Source organism: Leptonychotes weddellii, chromosome 15, assembly GCF_054177405.1.
Source record: "Leptonychotes weddellii isolate Sample4059 chromosome 15, ASM5417740v2, whole genome shotgun sequence".
Classification (NCBI taxonomy): Eukaryota; Metazoa; Chordata; class Mammalia; order Carnivora; family Phocidae; genus Leptonychotes; species Leptonychotes weddellii.
The window spans coordinates 22,342,029-22,358,360 of NC_138383.1; the positions used below are offsets into that span (position 1 = coordinate 22,342,029).

The window sequence follows — 16,332 nt, forward strand, 5'->3', positions numbered from 1 at the left end:
CCCCCCCCCCCCCCCCCCCCCCCCCCCCCCCCCCCCGCCCAGGAACTAGCCTTTGCAGGGTTTCCTCAGCCCTCCAGTCTAGCTCTAAAAGAATTAAGAGAACAGTGAAGAATAATGGAAAAGGCTGTGGTTGGTTGTTTTATAAAGGAAATTAATATTTGACCAGCCACATTTTATCTATGAAGCTGGTTTTCTGTTCTGGTTTTTATTTACGGTTAGTCTCACTTAGTTTTCGTACCCTAGGCAGAATTTTCAACAAGGTTGCTTTAAAAGAATTGTGGTACCTCTGATTTAACAGATTAAATGTGTTGAGGGAAATTTAGCTTGTAGAGTGATTATCCTCTTTACCCTTTTTTTTTTTTTTAATTATATCAAATACTTCATTCACAAATCCTCGACTTGTTGGAAACTTGGAGGAGGCAGGGTTTGGTAGCTGCTTTCTCCTGCTCTGGAGCAGAGCATTTCCTATCACAGCTCTCCACCTGGTTAGGCTTAAAAATTCTTCCTGTAGGGCGCCTGGGTGGCTCAGTTGTGTTAAGCTACTGCCTTCGGCTCGGGTCATGATCCTGGGGTTCCGGGATTGAGTCCTGCGTCGGGCTCCCTGCTTGGTGGGGAGTCTGCTTCTCCCTCTGACCCCACCGCCTCTTGTGCTCTCTCTCTCTCTCAAATAAATAAGTAAAACCTTAAAAAAAAAAATTTCTTCCTGTAGTCAGCTCCTAGCCACTGAGTAGAGATTGATACCCAAAAATACTTTCTACTTTATCTGGAGTTTAGATTACAGTATTAAAGCATTGTCCATGTTTCAAAAATATTTTTTCAGGGACCTGCGTTGAGAGGATGGCCCCATATACTTGTGGATTTATGTCACACAGATCCATACAGTTTTAGAAGTAGTAAAGCACATTCTAGATAATCTTTTCTGTTTGGTTTTAGAATGTTTTGTAAGGGTGGGGCATTTGTATTTGTGATAGATTGCCTTTATAAAACAGTTTGGTGGGGCGCCTGGTGGGTGGCTCAGTCGTTAAGCGTCTGCCTTCGGCTCAGGTCATGATCCCAGGATCCTGGGATCCAGCCCCGCATCGGGCTCCCTGCTCCGTGGGGAGCCTGCTTCCTCTCCCACTCCCCCTGCTTGTGTTCACTCTCTCTGTCAAATGAATAAGTAAAATCTTTTTAAAAAAAAGAAGTTTGGTGTAGGCTGATTAAAAACAAAATTTTACCAAGGACTTGTTCTGAGGTTCTAGAGACGAGGCCCACACAGCATGGTAGGGAGCAGAGAAAAGCCACAGTCTGTTGAGACCTGTGTTTCCAGGCAGTGTAGATCGTGAGTTTTCTAGAAGCCATCTTGACTATCTGTGTCCAGGTAGGTACCCCTCTTTTTTTTTTTTTTAAAGATTTTTTTTTTTTTTTTTTATTTGAGAGAGAGAGAATGAGAGAGCACATGAGAGGGGGGAGGGTCAGAGGGAGAAGCAGACTCCCCGCCAAGCAGGGAGCCCGATGCGGGACTCATCCAGGGACTCCAGGATCATGACCTGAGCCGAAGGCAGTCGCCCAACCAACTGAGCCACCCAGGCGCCCGGTACCCCTCTTTAGGGCAAGTTTCTCATGAGTTAGAAGGCAATTCTATTTTTTTTTTTTTTTAAAGATTTTATTTATTTGTTTGACAGAGAGAGACACAGCGAGAGAGGGAACACAAGCAGGGGGAGTGGGAGAGGGAGAAGCAGGCTCCCCGCAGAGCAGGGAGCCCGATGTGGGACTCGATCCCAGGACCCTGGGATCATGACCTGAGCCGAAGGCAGTCGCTCAACCGACTGAGCCACCCAGGCGCCCGAAGGCAATTCTATTTTTTCTCCTAGCCTAGCATGGTGGCATACAAACAAGCATACTAGAGGCTTTTTAAAAGCAAAGATGATTGATTGCAATCCTCTTTCTGATTTCTTCTCTACAATAGGAGAAGTTAAGGCTGCAAGGCCAAATCACAGAGGGGAGCAACATGATTAAAACAATTGCTTTTGGTCGTTATGAGCTTGATACTTGGTACCATTCTCCCTATCCCGAAGAATATGCACGCCTGGGACGTCTCTACATGTGCGAATTCTGTTTAAAGTACATGAAGAGCCAAACGATACTCCGCCGACACATGGTAAGCTGTCTGGGGTTCTCTGATCATGATGGTGATGAGCCAGAGGAGCTCTAGATGTTGACCTCTACCTGGATGATCTCCATCTCTAAGCCTTCCTCTCTCAGTGGTCCATAGTAATGGCACAAAGGCATTGGAAATGGAAAGCCACATTTCAGGGTGGGGAGGATTCAGCCTGTGGCCTGGCTGGTGCCATGTGGCACCCAAAGCAGCTGATGTCCCATAACCACATCCTGTCACACACATTGACTTGTCTTTTTTCTTGCTGCCTGCTCTTTGCCATTTCTCCTTGGGATAACAGTTACCTCTGCCCACAGTTTTTATGTGTCCCAAACTAGATAAAAGCAAGTAGACTTCATTAGATTGACTTCATTAGACAGGGCAAGGACAATGTGACGCACTTTGTATCCTTAGCAACCAGCGAGGGCAGGAAGTGCCCAGTAAATGTGTGTTGAATGAATGCGTATTTAAAGGAGATAACTTATGAAATTAACAAAATGGGTGCTTTGGTGCCTTCTCCCAAGTTTAGTGCTTTCTGGTTCCTGAACATTGTCCTTCCTATTCAAATAGGAAGAAAGATGTGACACTCATTTTATTGTTCATAAATATGCTCACTAGGTATTTTGTAGCTTTAAGTCATTTTTCATTTCCTAGCTGAAGAATGAAAAACTTGTCTTAAATAAGGGAATTTCTAGGAGCAGGGATGGGGAAGAGAGGAAGGAGCTTTTTGGGCAGGACACCTTCCTTTTCCTATTTCTGTCATCCCAGCGTAATTTGGCTCTAAGACCTTTTAGGGTGTCCCTCCTTCCATCCCCTTCCACCTTTATTTACCAGGTTTTCTGTATGCTGAACATCTACGGCCCAGGCTTTCCCAGAGTTCCTATCCTTCTACTCTTGTCCCCAGTTGGGTTGGGGAATAACTGCATTTTGTGTTCTCATCTCTGGAACCCATACTCTTGTAGTGTTGAGGCCCAGAACCGCCCCTGTGAATTCAGCCCTCCAGACTCCTGCACACTCGGCTTGACCCGGGGGGGTGGGGGGAGAGCGACTGAGGGATGAAGGATTGGTGGGGCCGCTAGGCCACAGGGGTGAGGGTAGCAGAGGACTGGTCTCCGTGGTTGTGGACCATGGAAATAAACTAAAATCCGGTTTTCCTGTGTGAAAGTAAGGCTGGTATTTTTACTGATGTGAACTGCTTACTGTTTAGGTTTTACTTCTTCCTTTTTGTTTCTGGTTATTTAGTGGCATTAACCAATAAAATAGCCCAAAAGGGCAAGACACAATAGTAGGCGCGGAAAATAAACGGTTTGAATAAATCTGAGGGTCAAGTAAATGTTTTGAATATTTGAGGATCTGCATTACGGGAGGTACAAAAACTGATTTTCAGGAAATGAAAACCTGTATTTTTGTCTACACTTCTGATTCCCATTGCTTCATGAGTAGTCGCTGAAATGGGCCACCTTTGGCCATTCGGCCAACAGTTGGGCTTGTTTCTAAACAATTGTTGTATTAGTTGGGTTATTGTTGGAAAGAGCCAGCATGAATAAACGGGTGGATATAGGAATAAGCCTAGGGGTGGAGCTTTCTTGAAGCAATTCCAGTTAGTATTTGGATTTACATGTGACAATTGGGGTGTGATTCTTGAGTTGACCAAAAGTCACAATAAAACTTAGTAGAAAGTGTTCCATATACATCTGCTTCCTAAATGATACTATTTAATGTATTTACATAAAACCTTGTAAGAATTCACGTATTTCCAGCAATGGCTGACTGGCTGCATTAAATCCTTTAGCAACTGAGGGTGAGGAAAGGGGTTCTTTGTGCCTCCTTGTGGCCAGATGCCCACCTACCCCTGCAGTTTCTTGCTTCTGAACCAGGCTGCCTTGCCTTTTTTTTAAGCCACAGAAGGACTTGCTCATCTTCCTTATATAACAAAGGGAACGCTTTGGTAGGGGTTAGTCTTTATTGTCACGGGCCTGTTTTCTAATCTGAAGAAAAGACTAATGGTTATGTGGTAACAAAGTTTACGGGTGAAGGTGAACATCAAGTATTCCTACCTTTCCTTAGCAACTCTAAGCTGCTGGAAATAAGCTGCTTAAGAATTTCCTGTTGGCACAGGGCGTTTTAGAATCGAGGGTATTTTTTATTTATCTGGCTTTTACGTAGTAGATGATTTTAATCTCCTGGGTTGAAACAGGGCCAGAGTATGATCTAGAAAACTTGTCCTAAACTGCTATAAAAATACCATAAACACATTACTATTTGTTTTAGACTATGATTTTAGAAGCTGTTGTTTTACTAAAAAAAACAAAAAACAAAAAAACAACTCTTGCCGTACATTCTCAAGTGTGTCCAGCTGTCTTGTCACCTCCACTAACTAAATTTGACCTGTGATTCATTTTTCCTTTTGAGCAGCAGTCTTGTTGGGGAAGGTTTGTTTCCCTGATACAAATTCCATTCTCTTGCAGGCTAAATGTGTGTGGAAACACCCACCTGGCGATGAGATCTATCGTAAAGGCTCCATCTCCGTGTTTGAAGTGGATGGCAAGAAAAACAAGGTAAGAAGGAGGTGTGGTGGTGGAGGGTGTATATTCACAGGTCTTGGAAGCAATTTATTCTGTCTCCATCTCCCCTTTGTAAAGAAGATAGGACTCTGCTGTGGACCAAAGCACACTTGCTGCCTCATCAACAATGATGATATGATCTTTAATTTTAGGCCTTTATCTGATAAATTTAAGAATCACTGGCCCATGCATGAATTCTGTCTCTGCTTCCAGATCTACTGCCAAAATCTGTGCCTGTTGGCCAAGCTTTTTCTGGACCATAAGACGTTATATTATGATGTGGAACCCTTCCTGTTTTATGTTATGACAGAAGCGGACAACACCGGCTGTCACCTGATTGGATATTTTTCCAAGGTCAGCAGGATCTGGAGATTAAGAAGCTACCTGCCCCAGCAGGGTGATTGATGTTGGCATTTGGGGACCCGGATCACTGACAGGAAGAGGCTGTACCCTGGGCAATGACAGCCCTTCCCTTAAGGATTGGGGAGGAGGGTCGCAAAAATCCATGTATCAAAGATTGTTTAATGAAAGTTTGCAATTCTTTATTAAAAGCTTCTGGTTTATTCACTTCTGGACTCGTGGGTTAGAGCTACCTATTAATTACTGTCCAAGGCCCTGCCTGCTAACCCTGAAGCCCACATTTTGTAGTCGAGCCAGCGCTCCTAGCTTTGCCCTCTGTTATTAGCCTAAAACCAGGAATATATTCCTTTCGCCTGGTTTTCTAGCTGGGCTCATTCTGTGATAAGGCCACTGTGCCTTTGAAGGCTGAAGGCCAGGTTTTGCTTCTGACTTTTTATTAGGAACTTTATTGAAATCTAATTCACATGCCACACACTTGACTCATTTAAAGCGCATGACTCAGCGGTTTTGTACGGTCAGAGTGTAGTGCAGTAATCACGCAGGCCCTTCGCTCCATTCTCCCTACCCCAGCAAGCACCCCCGGAGCAACACTGCCCATTTCCCCTCCACCACTGTCAGCCCCATCTCTGTAAGTGTGCCTGTCCTGAGCGTTTTGTGTAAAGGGAACCGTACCGTATGTGATTTGATTGTTGGCTCCCTTCCAGACTGGGGGCTTACTGTCGGGGATCCCTCTTTTCCAGTAGGCAGCCCCCTTTTGAAAGATTACATTTACAGAGGGTTGCCCTGACCAACTCAGCAGTCAGACCTTGCCCTGCTCTGTGACTAGAAGGAACTCAGCCCTCTTAAAATGAGACTGGTCTCTGAGCTAGGGAGAGCCTGGCATGGCTGGCTTCGGCCATCGTAGGAAACGGTGTGCACGGACCAGCTGTGAGCGTGACAGCCACTCCCTGGGACTGCTTAACCAGACCGTTTGCCAGCAGCCTTCTTTTGCGTTTGTGGGACTGCTGACACCTCGGGTTCCAAACCCTCCTGACGTGCTGTCATCTGTTTTGCTCTTGACTTTAGGAAAAGAATTCATTCCTCAACTACAACGTGTCGTGTATCCTCACCATGCCTCAGTACATGAGACAGGGCTATGGCAAGATGCTCATCGATTTCAGTAAGTGGGACTGCTCCGGCCTGGGCTCCGCAAGCTGCAGGGGCGACAGGAACGGTTGGGTCTCTGTAGTTCCCGGCGTGCAGCAGGTGAACGGCTATGTGGACAGAATCTGAATGTCCTTGGTCAGCCGGGTGTTACCTGGAATCTTCCGTGAATACAGGACTCAGTTGCTACCTGATAGTGGGGGAAATAGAGGATAGGAAAGAAAGCTCATGAGGATTATCCCCATTTGAGACTTAGGAACAGCACATACATGCATAAGGCTTCAAATCTATTCCTGGATTAGGGATTGGCAGTTTTGTAAGGACTTTTCTAGTGGCAATCCCTATACCTGATAGAGGCTTTGGGCTTCTTTAGTAGTGTATTCTGTATTTGGGAATTTGCCTCTTCGAATTTATTTGTAATCCCCAAATCCATACTCTTGTCACTTTTGCAGTCAGTTGTGGACATGCACACAGCAGCAAGAAGGAAGTCACCACATTTTCTCCGCTCTGGTCAAACAAGCAGGTGCCTTGTTTCGGCTCTCAGTGTAACCACATGTTTTTTTGCAGTCTGTTAGTGCCGTGCTTTTCATATTTTTGTGCATTTTGTTGCTGATTTTATTATTTTTAAGGATTTTATTTGAGAAACACAGCATGAGCAGGGCAGGCGGGGGGGAGCGGGAGGAGAAAGAGGGAGAAGGAGAAGAAGTAGGCTCCCCACTGAGCAGGGAGCTCGACGCTAGCCTGGATCCCACTGAGCTGAAGGCAGACAACTGACTGAGCCACCCAGGCACCCTTGTTGCTGATTTTAAATGGCCCCTAGGTGTAGCGCCGAAATGCCATCTACAAAGGCTGTGGGGTGTGTCTTACAGAGAAAATACCCGTATTAGGCTTCATTTAGGCATAGGTGATTGTGCTGTTGGCCGGGAGTTCGATGCTAATGAGTCAACAATGTATATTTAAAAAGGCATTATTAAACAGAAACACAGAACAAGGTGACCATAACGATGGGTTGATGAAAATATGACCAGAGGCTTACAGAAACCTAACCCTGTTTCCCCTAGGAGCAGTGGTTCAGTGTTTGCTAATTTAGTGCTTGCCGTGACTTTGTAGAATGTAACTCCTGTAAGTGATGAGAATCAACTGTATTTTGTTCAGTGTTCACTGTCCTATGAGATTTTAGTCAGAATTACAATTCTTAGAGTTAGCCTTCTAGCCCATCACTTCCCAGCTGTGGGAAGTGATGAAATCAGGAAGAGGCATAATCCATGGAGGAGGGGGCCCTGTATCTTGGAACAGGTGACACCTATTTTGTAAACTTGATTTTATGTAGATTTCTTTTTTTTTTTTTAAAGATTTTATTTATTTATTTGAGAGAGAGAGAGAATGAGAGACAGAGAACACGAGAGGGAAGAGGGCAGAGGGAGAAGCAGACCCCCCGCTGAGCAGGGAGCCCGATGTGGGACTCGATCCCGGGACTCCAGGATCATGACCTGAGCCGAAGGCAGTTGCTTAACCAACTGAGCCACCCAGGCGCCCTTATGTAGATTTCTAAACATACATACAAGTGTAGAATAGTTGGATAATAAAAGACCTTGTAACATATGATTAGCGTTTCACGGCCAATCTTGTTTTACCTCCATTCTCAACCTCAATTACTTTCACATCTCTAAAAGATAAGCTCTATTTCACATTAAAAAAAATCCAAACCTCTCCAAATTCCTTAATAACTCTAAGTTATAGTATTCAAATTTCCCTGATTTTGTGATTTTTGTTCCTTTTAAAGAAAACATACATGTAATTATTTTACTTAGTTCCAAATAGAATTGATACATTGGGATTGATCGATGTGGCTTGTAAATCACTTTTAATCTGAAAGTTCCCACTCCCATCTCTTTCCTGTATTTCTTTCCTATTTATTTGTTGAAAGCATGTTAGTTTTCCACTAGCATTTTGCGGAATGTGGATTTTGTGGACTGCATCCCCATAATATTTAATGTTAGTCGTTGAGATGTTAGAACCAGAGGCTTCAGGAGATTCAGTACTGAAATAATCTATTCTTAAAATCGAAAAATCTCAAAAAATATAAAAAGTGACATAATGAAATGGCTTCCCATCTCTGTTCCTAGCACACACCTACAGATTACCATTGTTATTAAAGTTTCTATCTTGTGAAACCTTCCAGAGTTTTCTTAATGTCTGGTACAACTAAGTGCAAACACCCCATTCTTCCCCTTTGGCTTATCCCAAGGCAGCATGCTGTACAGCAGCCGCCCCGTATTGAATGTCCGACCCCTAGTTGGTACTGTGAAGCAGCGTGTCCTCAAGCCTTCCATGTTGACACAGTGGTGTTTGTGATTAGGATAAAATAGTGCCTGCATTTTGTTCCTCGGTAGGTTACTTACTTTCCAAAGTGGAAGAAAAAGTCGGTTCCCCGGAACGTCCCCTCTCCGACCTGGGGCTCATAAGCTATCGCAGTTACTGGAAAGAAGTGCTTCTCCGTTACCTGCATAATTTCCAAGGCAAAGAGATTTCTATCAAAGGTTGGTTTTTGGCTCTTTAGGATAGTTGGTACCCAAGGTGTTAATGCCACTGAACATTCCGGCTTTTCTACTTGGCCCTGCTATGCTTGGTAACCTGCAAAGAGAATATCCCTTCCGTGCTTCATCTGAATATGAGAACGGAAGGCCCACTGGATGTGGGCCACTGCAGAGACCCTCCGGAAAGTGCCTAAGGATTCCAGAGCGTTTGGCCCTTTGGGAATGGCTATATGATTTTGGTTTTACAAACCTGGGGTGGTTAACACTTTAATTCTTTTTTTTTTTTTTTTAAGATTTTATTTATTTATTTGACAGAGAGATAGTGAGAGAGGGAACACAAGCAGGGGGAGTGGGAGAGGGAGAAGCAGGCTTCCCACTGAGCAGAGAGCCCAATGCGGGGCTCGATCCCAGGACCCTGGGATCATGACCTGAGCGGAACGCAGATGTTTAACGACTGAGCCACCCAGGCATCCCTAACACTTTAATTCTTAATGAAAGTCAAGAAGGAGGAAAAACGTGAATATTTTTTTTCCAAGTCTTTTGGCAAACATAGGAGCTGATAAGACATGCCTGTATATTTATGTAAGGGTACAAGAATTAGTCAAGTCTGTCTTTGACCTTGATTTCTATACAGGTCAGAGTGATTTCTTGCTGTAGTATTTCTCTTTTGTAGTTATTAGGACTGGTCAAATAAATGCTTCATAAGCTTTCTCTGAACAGGTTGGGTTAAGTATCAGATTTCAACCGTCTGGGTTTCCTGTAAGCAAGGTGGGGGGCTTGGCTTGGTGGGGGTCGGTGAAGGTGGGGGTCTGCACTTTGGCCCGGTTCTCAGTAGCGCTTCTATTTCAGAAATTAGCCAGGAGACAGCTGTGAATCCTGTGGACATTGTCAGCACTCTGCAAGCCCTTCAGATGCTCAAGTACTGGAAAGGAAAACACCTAGTTTTAAAGAGACAGGTAAAGTTTTTGAAGTTTTTGTCAGCTGCTGGCTTAGTGCTAAATGTCTCTTGAGGCCTAGCAGAGCAAAATGGGGCCTTAATACTCGAAAAGCTGCCTTCTCTCCTTAAGGCAGTTTGCCTGCATGTACCTTTTTTTTTTTTAAAGCGTGCAGTGAGCCTGTTAGGCTTCTTATCTTGTCCTTATCTGAAGCTTTTAGTAAGTTCCTGTCTCAAATTTGGATGACACAAGCAAAGGAGCTCAGTTAAGCAGCTTTGTGTCACACAGCACTTCTGATGATTTTCTTAGATTGGAGCAGAATCCTCATAAACTGCAGGGCTTGTGCACTTGTTTTCTTTTTTAAAGATATTTAAAAATATCTTTGTGGAAGTGTACTTTAGAAAAAAAAAAAAAGATACTTATATATATATCTGAGCATGGTGCCTGATGCTGGGTTTGATCTCACAACCCTGAGATCACCACCTGAGCCGAAACCAAGAGTCGGCATGCAAGTGCTTTTAAATTCTTTAAACAAATGGCATCTCAACTCATGCCCACTTTTAATTTGTTTTAGTTGACTCACGTATAAGGGAAGGTGAATGTTGAAGAATGACTTTAGTTCTTCCTGAGGACAGTTGGAAATGGTTTCTCTAGGAAAACATTTTCTAAATCAAAAGATAGTCTTTTATGCCTTTGGTGTATTATTACCATTAGTATATTAATAAAGACATTTTCGTTGAATGTAGAGTCATTTTTCCTATTGTTCTCCCGCAGGACCTGATTGACGAGTGGATAGCCAAAGAGGCCAAAAGATCCAACTCCAATAAAACCATGGATCCAAGCTGTTTAAAATGGACCCCTCCCAAGGGCACTTAAAGTGACCTGTTACTCTGAGCCAGCGAACCCCAGCAGTAGGAATCCGTACCCTAGGGATCTGTCTGTCATTTCTGTTGCTCTTGTGATTGGCAAGTACAGTATCCTTTGGGAAGGCCATCCCCCTCAGGACTGTCCTGGCTCCGACCCTCGTGTTCACTGCAGACGCTGGTTCTGAGGAACTGTTGTTTCGGCCTCAGTGAGGTTGCCCGGATGGGATCTCTGTTAGACTTGAGAGCAGATCCCTTGTAGCACTGACCCAAGGTGTTCTGTTTGGTACTGTACCTGTCCAGTCACTGGTTCTCCTCATGTCCTCTAGCCCCATGAGGTTGTGTTGTGTCTTCTAAACTTTGTACTAGTGCTTCTTGCTGCCCGGTCACCAGACTTCCAAACCATGGTTTGCCACCACCAGGACCTTTCCAATTACTCCTTACGTGTGTTTTTTTTGGAAGAGCAGGGAAGAGGTAACATTTCTGACTGTGTGTACTGGGAGGGGTCCATTCCCTTTGGATTTTATTTCACTTTGAGTTTTTCTGCCATTTTTATTGAAAGACCGGTTTTTGATCAGTGTCAAGCTGAGGAGAGACCAGTATTTTTTAAGACTCTCCCAGGGACTCGTCTTGGTAACTGCACATAATTTATCTGAATGAAATGGAGAGAATTGACAGGTGGTGATTCTGTACTTTGATTTGAGTTCACCAGTGGGCAGCGTGTTGGTGGAAGGAAATGAGTCCTTTTTGCCTCACCAGAAAGTGCCCAGCCCTAAGTGTTTTCCTCTCTTGTGACCCCCTGCCCCTTTTTACGTTTGCGGGGGCCAAACAATGTCCGGTGCTCCCTTTCATGCTGCATGCTAACCAGTTCGTAAGACTGCAGAGCCCTTTTCCCCGGTACCTGTCACTCTGATCTGGCCCACCTGTACTTCTCTGCCTCAGTTGCATTGATTTTTGCCTGAACCACCTCAGAGAAGTAGGAAATGATTGCACATCTCCTCTCAGCCCATGACTCAACAAGGCAGAGTGCCGCCCCCCCCACCCCCTCCCAGCGTTTGCTTCTACAGTGCCTCACCCTCCCTTCCGGGACTGAAGTGCTCCTGCCCTTCCAAGAACTCCGTTTCCTTTTTGGGATTTGACACCCCCCCTCCCCCCGCCCCATTCTCTGCTCTCCTATTTTTGGTTTCAAGCAAAGGAAGAGCCGCTCCCTCTAATTTCTCTCCGGCCCATTATAACCCGCTATCTTGGGGCAGCTTTGGATGTAGGACATGTGCTCCCCTTCCCGACTTGGTCTCCAACACTGCTGTCTTCGCGTGGAGCCCTCCCCACGGTCCCAACTCTGGTCATTTGTGCCTTTCTCTTGTCCTCTCTGTACACTACTTATACTCACTGTGGGTTGGGGGGAGCCCCTTTTCAGCATGTCAGTGGCAGCCCCCCACCAGTTTCAGTGTCACTGTTAACGTTTATCCAAAAGCAACTTCACTGGGGGTTTTCTTAAGGGGTAAAGGTCTTTTACCGAAGCTAACCCTTCCCCACATGTGGTAGAATGTGCTGTTCTATATCTACTCCTCAATAAAGCATGTTCTCTGCTCAAGCCTGTTTCACTCAGGGGCTCTTCTTTAAGTCTGCGAAGGGCGCAGCCCACCTGCCATTAATAGTGAGCACACTGGGCGGTTATTTTCCCCGGCGGTGAGGTGACTGTTGAGGGATGTGGTTTGTGGCTGTGGGATTTTTTTTTTTTCCTCTGATGCAGGCTATCTATAGAGGGAGTGATTACTCTGAACTTGTCTAGTTGGTGGGAAGAATTCTCTGCCTCGCTTGGTTGCCGCTAATGGGTATGCATAGTGATGACAAGTCAATATTACTCCTTTTTTTTTTTTTTTTTTAAAGCTGTATGCCCAATGTGGGACCCTAACTCAACCCCAAGATCAAGAGTTGCATGCTCCTCCAACCAAGCCAGCCTTGCGCCTCAGTGCTACTCATTCTTAAGCTCATTTTCCTGTGATTTCAAGGGCAAGGGCACTGGCAGGAAGTTAGGATAGATGGGGTACAGTGGATACTTGGGATGGGGTGGGGACAGGTTTATCCCTCCTCGTCTCCCAAGTTCATTTGCCAATAGTGAACATTGTCCCCCCGCCCCCCAGTCATGGATTCTCCCAGCTTGAGAGGATTTCTGGAAGCTGCGTTGTCCTGCAGCATTTATCCAGTGCAGGCAAACGGGCCGGCACTTACTTGGATGCTGGAAGTTGTATTTGCTGGGGTGGTTTTGCTCAGCATAGTAGGGTTGAGAACCTATCCTGGTGGATAAACTAGGGGTTCTCCTTTGTAAGGTTAGAGTCCTGTGTGCCACTTACTGGGGGTGGAGACTGGGTTGGAGAGAAGCTTGAGGTTACAGAAAGACCCTTTTTACACTGTTTGATATATACCCAAATCTCCCCATTCTAGATATTTGTAATGAAGGGAAATTCTGCTCCCTCACATTCTGAAAATACAAGGGTAGATGATAATGAACCATGCGAGTAGATGCTGAGGGATCAGGGCACTTGAAGTTTTGTGCACTGTCGGGCCCCCAAGACTCCTGATTGCCACCCAACTTGCCTTACCAAAAAATAAAAAGATTTCTCTGGTTTAAATACCTCACAGGTATGGAAACAGAATTTACTTCCTTAGCAACTTTGTGTAAAACTGTCCCCTCCGACTCTAGCTGCATGAGAGCAAGTCCGCTGTTGGGCTCCTTCCTTAGCAGAGCAAGTGCAGAACTGTTCCTGGGTCCAGCTCCCGAAACCCTTTAAGAAGAAGCGCCCACTCTATCTGGAGGACGAAGGGAGCCCTGACGTGCTGGTTGCTTCCTATATGCTTGGCGCTGCCGGGTGCCTTCCTCCTGCCTCCTCTGACCCCCACGTCAGCCCCAGTGCAGGAGACATTCACACTGGTTTGGCAGGAGGAGACCGGGAGCCCAAGGTGACAGCAATGAGGGCAGAGAACTCATTTTGGTCTCTCCAACTTGAGAACTTCCACCCTCCCCTCTACCATTTGCTTTCTCTACTTTTTTAGTTCCGTAATGATTAATCATCCTTTCCTTTTTAGGTAGGTTGCCTGGCTTCGGCCACAGGCCCCCATGCTTCTAGTGGCTTCCATTACAAGAAAAATAATGGAACTGGTAGAAGCTTTCAGATGAAAGAAGGGATTTTAATTGATCCTGTAAGTAGCATTTGGGGACCAGAGACCCAGCAAGCAGCAACTGTTCCCCAATCTGACACTGCTGCTGATTTAGGAATAAGCTGTTCAGTAAGCACTGTCCCTTGACTGGTTTCCCTCCTCACCACACCTCTGTAAGGTGGGTATTCTCTGCCTCTTTCTCATTGGAAAGTTGGGGGCTTAGAGGTCTTGCCTCTGGGTTATGGAGCCCCAGCCCTGATTTTCTGATTCCAAACCCATTCCTAAAGCTGTCAGGAGGCCTCTGATGCTGTGTCTGTTCCCGTTTCTCACAAGGGGGAGTAGTGAGTCAAGTGATTGGTGACAATATGGTTTACCCTTTACGGGGTAAGAGGACACTTGACTTGGCTTTGTTTTGTCCTCCAGTTCTGGGCAGATTGCCTGCCTCAGCTTAAGAATGACCTCGAATGGAGTTGATGTGAAGGCAGTTGGTTCAGGTCGAGGTTGGGGCTACATGTGAAAGGGCAGTAGAAAAGACCACAGCTTGCTTGCAGTACACATTCCTTCTGGAATACAGAATGGAATGGAACACAACACATCTTAGAGGTGTATTAGTGACTTCAAGCGTAATTCTAAACCTGCCTGCCTTTGTCTGAAGAGCAATTGCTAAGCCAAATGGCATTCCGGAAGCAGGGTTTGTGTGAGCCGTGCCAGGATCAAGCAGTGTAGCTCTCAGCAGCGATCCTTTCTACCTTTTTTCTCTTCTGACCTTATGAGAAGAATCCTAGAATTGGATCTTCTTGAACGCACATGATTCAAATTTGTCTACAGTTCAGGAAATTGGACCTTTGAAGTCCATTCCTAGACTGGGGTCAAATAAGAAACCTTGGTTTGGGGCACCTGGGTGGCTCAGTTGGTTAAGTGGCTGCCTTTGGCTCAGGTCACGATCCCGGAGTCCCATGATCAGGTCCTGCGCGGGGCTCCCTGCGTAAGGGCGCCCCGCCCCACCCCCCCCCCCCCCGCCATTCTCAAGTGAATACATAAAATCTTTAAGAGAAGGAAAGAAAGAAACCTTGGTTCGGAACAGAAAGCCTCCTTGAGCAGGTATTAACTCTGCCTTCACTCACCCCAAGGCCCTAAACGGGCTGGCGTGTGCAGGCTCAAATAACAGGTCCCATTGAGTGAAGCAGTGACCACCAAGGGAGCAGGCCTGGCTCGCTGTGGCGCTCTGTTTCCTCCCATGCCTCACAAGTGCAGGTATATACAAAATGTGGCCCAGGGTTCTGCACGTTATTAGAATAAAGTGAAAACTCCTTTGCTAAATATGTGCTGTGTGCTAGGAATTCTAAAAACTCTTTTGCTCTTCGCTGGGATCCTGGAATGCTAGTACTAGACCCATGGGTTTTTGCCCCAGAACTTTCTGCTACAGACTTTTATGACCTCGTCTTCCAGACTGTTTCCTGCTGCTGGGAGCACTATAATTGCCCACTTCCTTTGTGGCGTCTTCCAACAAAATGCCAATGCGTGTCACCAAGAACGAAACAAAGGACTGCCCGGTGGTGACAAATGTCCCAGATGCTCGTTCGTCTCTTCTGTCTTGTGCAATCCCTGTCCACGCGGGTCATGCTGCTACCACTTGGGGGCTGGGGGGCACGTTTATTTGTGCACAGGAGTGGAGAAAATAACCTGCCTGTTGCGCAACATCAGCTCCGTAGCTCCTCCCAGATGTTCTCCGTGAGCTATAAACACCTTTTTCCTTGACAAGTCCGGTTCTTTCCAAGAAGCTGCTCTTTCTTAACCGGGTGCTCGTTTCTGGGAACAGCTCACTGTGTATTTATTCCGAAGTCATTAGAAACCTACACTCTTGTCTCACATACACACAAACCTGGTGTGGTAGATCATCTCCAGAGCTGACCACCAGCAATTTCTGCCATTCCTGGGTATGTGTTCTTCCAATAAGAGATTTTTCCTTCTTGAGTGTGGGCTGGACTTTTCATTATTTTGACTAATCGAGCGTGGCAGAAGTAATGTTCTGGCAGCTTCCACTTTGGCTGTTGGAAACCAGCAGAAATATTTCCAGACCAGAAGCTTGAGCTACCGTCAATGGTGAGGGCCGCATAAGAGAGACCACGCAGGGTAGGGCCAAGAAGGTGCAGCCTTTAGCACCCAAATGCCCGCCCCCTCCCGGCTGAGTGCAGCCTCAGTCGTGACCCCTGCTGCCGCCGCGAGAAGCCAAAGAAATGCAGCCGAGTCCTGCCAACCTCGGGAACTGCGAAAGACTGCTGTAAGCCATTCGTTGTTTTGGCACGGTTCGATACACAGCAGTGGGTAAATGCAGGAAGAGAACTTCTGAAATGAAAACGAATTTGGTTTGACCTCAGAGGTTCCGTCAGCCGATTGCCTGTGATTGGGAACTAGATGTGCCTGGCGAGGGCAGCCACCCTGTGTAACTCCAGGGGGCGCTATTCCTATTCCGTACAGTGGCACCCTGGGAGCCTGGGAGCCAGTTTGAGCCCTGTTTGGCCATTCAGCTTGTCTCGCTGTCAGTCAAATTGCTCCTGAAGTCCCTGCCTGGCCTGGGAATCTTAGCTACCTCCTTACAGAAGTGGATCAGGAAAAAGGAAGAATATCCTGCTC

General features: G+C 46.0%; 1 protein-coding gene across 2 annotated transcripts in view; it reads left to right on the top strand.

Annotated features, from left to right (window-relative positions):
* The window catches only part of KAT7 (lysine acetyltransferase 7), a 31,589-nt gene extending 19,456 nt beyond the window's left edge, over window positions 1-12,133 (top strand). For both annotated transcript variants that reach the window (XM_006748537.3, XM_006748539.3), the window contains 7 exons: window positions 1,949-2,140; window positions 4,606-4,695; window positions 4,915-5,055; window positions 6,127-6,220; window positions 8,598-8,744; window positions 9,591-9,697; window positions 10,451-12,133. In XM_006748537.3, coding sequence (XP_006748600.1) covers window positions 1,949-2,140; window positions 4,606-4,695; window positions 4,915-5,055; window positions 6,127-6,220; window positions 8,598-8,744; window positions 9,591-9,697; window positions 10,451-10,552 — 873 coding nt within the window. In that variant the 3' untranslated portion in view covers window positions 10,553-12,133. The remainder of the gene's footprint in view (window positions 1-1,948; window positions 2,141-4,605; window positions 4,696-4,914; window positions 5,056-6,126; window positions 6,221-8,597; window positions 8,745-9,590; window positions 9,698-10,450) is intronic.
* Window positions 12,134-16,332: the final 4,199 nt, after the last annotated feature.